The sequence below is a fragment of the Trypanosoma theileri genome (genome assembly GCF_002087225.1).
Source record: "Trypanosoma theileri isolate Edinburgh chromosome Unknown TM35_Tth_5_V1, whole genome shotgun sequence".
Lineage (NCBI taxonomy): Eukaryota > Euglenozoa > Kinetoplastea > Trypanosomatida > Trypanosomatidae > Trypanosoma > Trypanosoma theileri.
In genome coordinates, this window is record NW_021639847.1 from 488,233 (window position 1) to 491,542 (window position 3,310).

A 3,310-nucleotide genomic window follows, 5' to 3' on the forward strand; every position below is an offset into this window, starting at 1 on the left:
TTATTTATTTATTTTTTTCCTTATCAAATTTTTCTTTTTTTTTTTTTTTTCTGGCACGTCTGTTTTTTCTTTTCCATTTGATATTGGCAGCTTTGTATTTGAGAACACTTGCGGGGGAAATTTGAGTGTTCTTTTCTTACTTATCATTATCATTCATGTTTATATTCATTATAAATCTCCCTTCAAGCGAGGAATGGGGGAATAGAATCTGCCACTTTGTATATCCTACCAGGTATATTACTATTGTGGATCTATATATATATATATATATATATATACGGATAGAAGGCTTAATTAATTGTCTCTTTCATTTATTTATTGAAATGTGTTGTACGTAAAGCTTTTGATGGAATGACAAGGGTGTACTTGTACAACAAATAGATAAAATGTTTTTTTTTTTTTTAAAAGTGTGTTATCATGTCCAATACAGGGTGAGGAACAGATCAAGAAACGTATGTTTTTTTTTCTTTTTCTTTTTGGTAACACTTTGGTAGAAAGAATAGAAGGCAAATATTGTCCTGTTAAGACTGCTTTGCAGTTTATTTATCTCTCTCTTTCTCTTTGTTTTGCTTCTTGGTCTTTCTCGGTGTTTACTGTTTTTTTTTTCGCATACGTAACTTTCTACGTAATATCTGTACCTCCTTCTTCCTTTCTGTTTTATTTATACTAAATATTGTATATGCTCAATCATTTCCATACTGTGTGTTGTTCCATGTAATAACTAATGTGGTGTAGTTTTTTTGTATTGTTTTTATTGTTTTTCAATTATGATTTCATTTTCTTTCTTTTTTGTTTTCTTCTCTTTTGGCGATTGTTTTTCTTCTATTTATTAATATCATTGAGAATATAGAACCTAGAAGTAACAATAACCACCTTCTTTCTATCTGTGTGTATATATAAGCTCATCTGTGAGAGGAAGGAGAACCAACCATAATAATAATAACAACAACAACAAGAAAAAGAAAAAAAGAAGAACAACAATGGCTTACACAAACTCACAAGTGATGAAAAAGGAGTTTGCACTCCCCATGGTTCCTGGAATGACTTGTGGAGAGGAGATGTTACGTCGTAACTATCACCGTACACAAATACACGGTCCCAAATATGATACGATGACATCTATTAAAAGTGTTCCCATTGACATGACAACAGCGAACAGACAAACCCTCTCCTCTATGGAAACATACAAAACAGAGAATAATGTAGATGATAAAGATGTAACTTATGCAAATACCTACAGTGAACAAACAGGCGGAACAGCAGATCTCAGTGGAAGAGTACTGCGCTTCTATGGATACACAAAGGAACAGGTACCAGAGAGCTCTGTAGAGCGGGAGCGATTACGTAAATTTGTATTTAATATCTTTCTGGAAGATAATACCATGAGTGTAACGGAACAGAATCCGGATAACTCTGGTTTCGCCTTTCCCGCATCTCTTAAACGACATATTGTCCCCATGGCCGATGGTACACCTATTACATTTGCCAATTTCCGTGTTGGCGAAACCGTTACTTTCTATGGACGTACATACATGGTGTATGATGCGGATGTGTTCACCAGAGAATTCTTTAAGGAGGCCGGTGTGGAACTCGCCCCCGCCCAACCCGTGCCGGTGGACACATACACACAACTGCGTAGTCGCCCAGTGGCCAAAGCACATGATGTGCGCTCCATCGCAGCCGACAGTCCTCTTAACATCACTCTCTTACCAGAACAAGTAAGAGCCACTCAACAATTTCTCGCACATGATGGGGAAGTTCTTCGGTGTGATTGTGTCTGGGATGACACGGAGGCGCTTCATGGTGTTAAGCATTACCTCACTTTATATTACTTTCTCGCTGATGGAAGTATTGCGGTAGTGGAAAAAGATTTCCCAAACAGTGGTCGGGATCCATTTCCACGATTTTTCCGTCGTCAACGTATTGCGAAACCAAAGGATGGTGGAAAATTTGACCCACAAACATTGGGATCTCTTACCTTTAAGGAAGACGCTAACACCGTCTACTACACAGATGAAGATATTCGTATTGGTAATGTTCTTAATCTCTATGGTCGTGAGGTTCTCATTCATGACTATGATGAATACACACGTAATTACTTACAAAAGAACTTTGGTATTACAAAGTATGAACCCATTCCTGGAGGGACACGACCACCAACAATTCCTATTGGTTGTCAACGACGTGAAAAGACTGCTCAAGAATTGGAAGAAGTACAAACACGTAAACGTACAGAGAATCGTTTACGGGAATTTGCAGGAGGTGTGGTAAAATTTCTTATGCGTCTTGAGAATGGAAAACATACGGATGAAATTCGACGTTTCGTACTTGCGGTGTATCCAGCAGATAACAGTATTGCCATTTTTGAACCTGTACAACGAAACAGTGGAATTGTTGGAGGGAAATTTCTGCAACGACAACCATGTAAACGTCCGGATGGGGAATATTTTACAGCGGATGATTTTTATGTTGGAGCACACGTTATTATAAACTCATTTCCATTTGTTATTCTCACCTCGGATGAACGTTCACTAAACTATATGGAAACCCACAGTAAAGAGTTTAGTCGCTCTGATATTAATGCTATTGTACGAAAACTTCGTGCAATGCTCAGCAGTAAAAAAACAGGTTTGGCTGAAGCTTTCCGTGAGGCAGATGCATCCAACTCGGGTGGACTCAAAATGGACGTTTTTCTCAGTATTGTAAAGAAACTTAACTTGGATATATCTGAACAGGAAATCTTAAGTATGCTTCGTTATTTTGATAAAAATAATGAATCTTATGTTTCTTATGAAGAGTTTGTGGGTCGAGTCATGCCAGAAGGTGCTGCTGTTGCTGTGGATGACCGTTCATGGAATGAAATTGATGCGGAGAATGCGGAGAAGGAGTTGGCTGCTTTTGTGATTGATCCAAAGCGGGATGAAGAGAAACGCACTCGTGCAGAAGAGACAGCCCTCGCCGCACGTGCTGCAGCAGAGTTCTTAGAGTTATATGATCAACGAAGACAACTTTTTATAAAAGAGTTTCGTGCGATTACGGATTACTCCGATGTGAGTGTTGTTGGTCCTAATGAGTTTAAGATGTGTGTACGTAAGAAGTTGCAGATTCATAGCATTACAGATGCTGAGTTGAATGCATTGTGTGCAAAACTGTTTACAAAAGATGTTCCACAACTCAGTTTGGAGGAACTTACACGCATCTTTAACGGTACGTCTACTTTACCAAGAAACATGTATGAAATCAAGAAGGGTATATCCAAGTAAAGTAATAGAAGAAAGAGAACAAGAAAAAAAGAAAAAGAAAAAAAAAA

The 3,310-nt window shown here is 37.9% G+C and overlaps 1 protein-coding gene across 1 annotated transcript; it reads left to right on the forward strand.

Moving 5' to 3' along the window:
* Nucleotides 1–980: 980 nt before the first annotated feature.
* TM35_000052680 (putative EF-hand domain-containing family member C2-like) lies at nt 981–3,263 on the forward strand (the record flags this gene model as incomplete). The annotated part of the gene is made up of 1 exon (XM_029022923.1): nt 981–3,263. One exon carries the CDS (start codon nt 981–983, stop codon nt 3,261–3,263), a length of 2,283 nt encoding a protein of 760 aa, XP_028885738.1.
* Nucleotides 3,264–3,310: the final 47 nt, after the last annotated feature.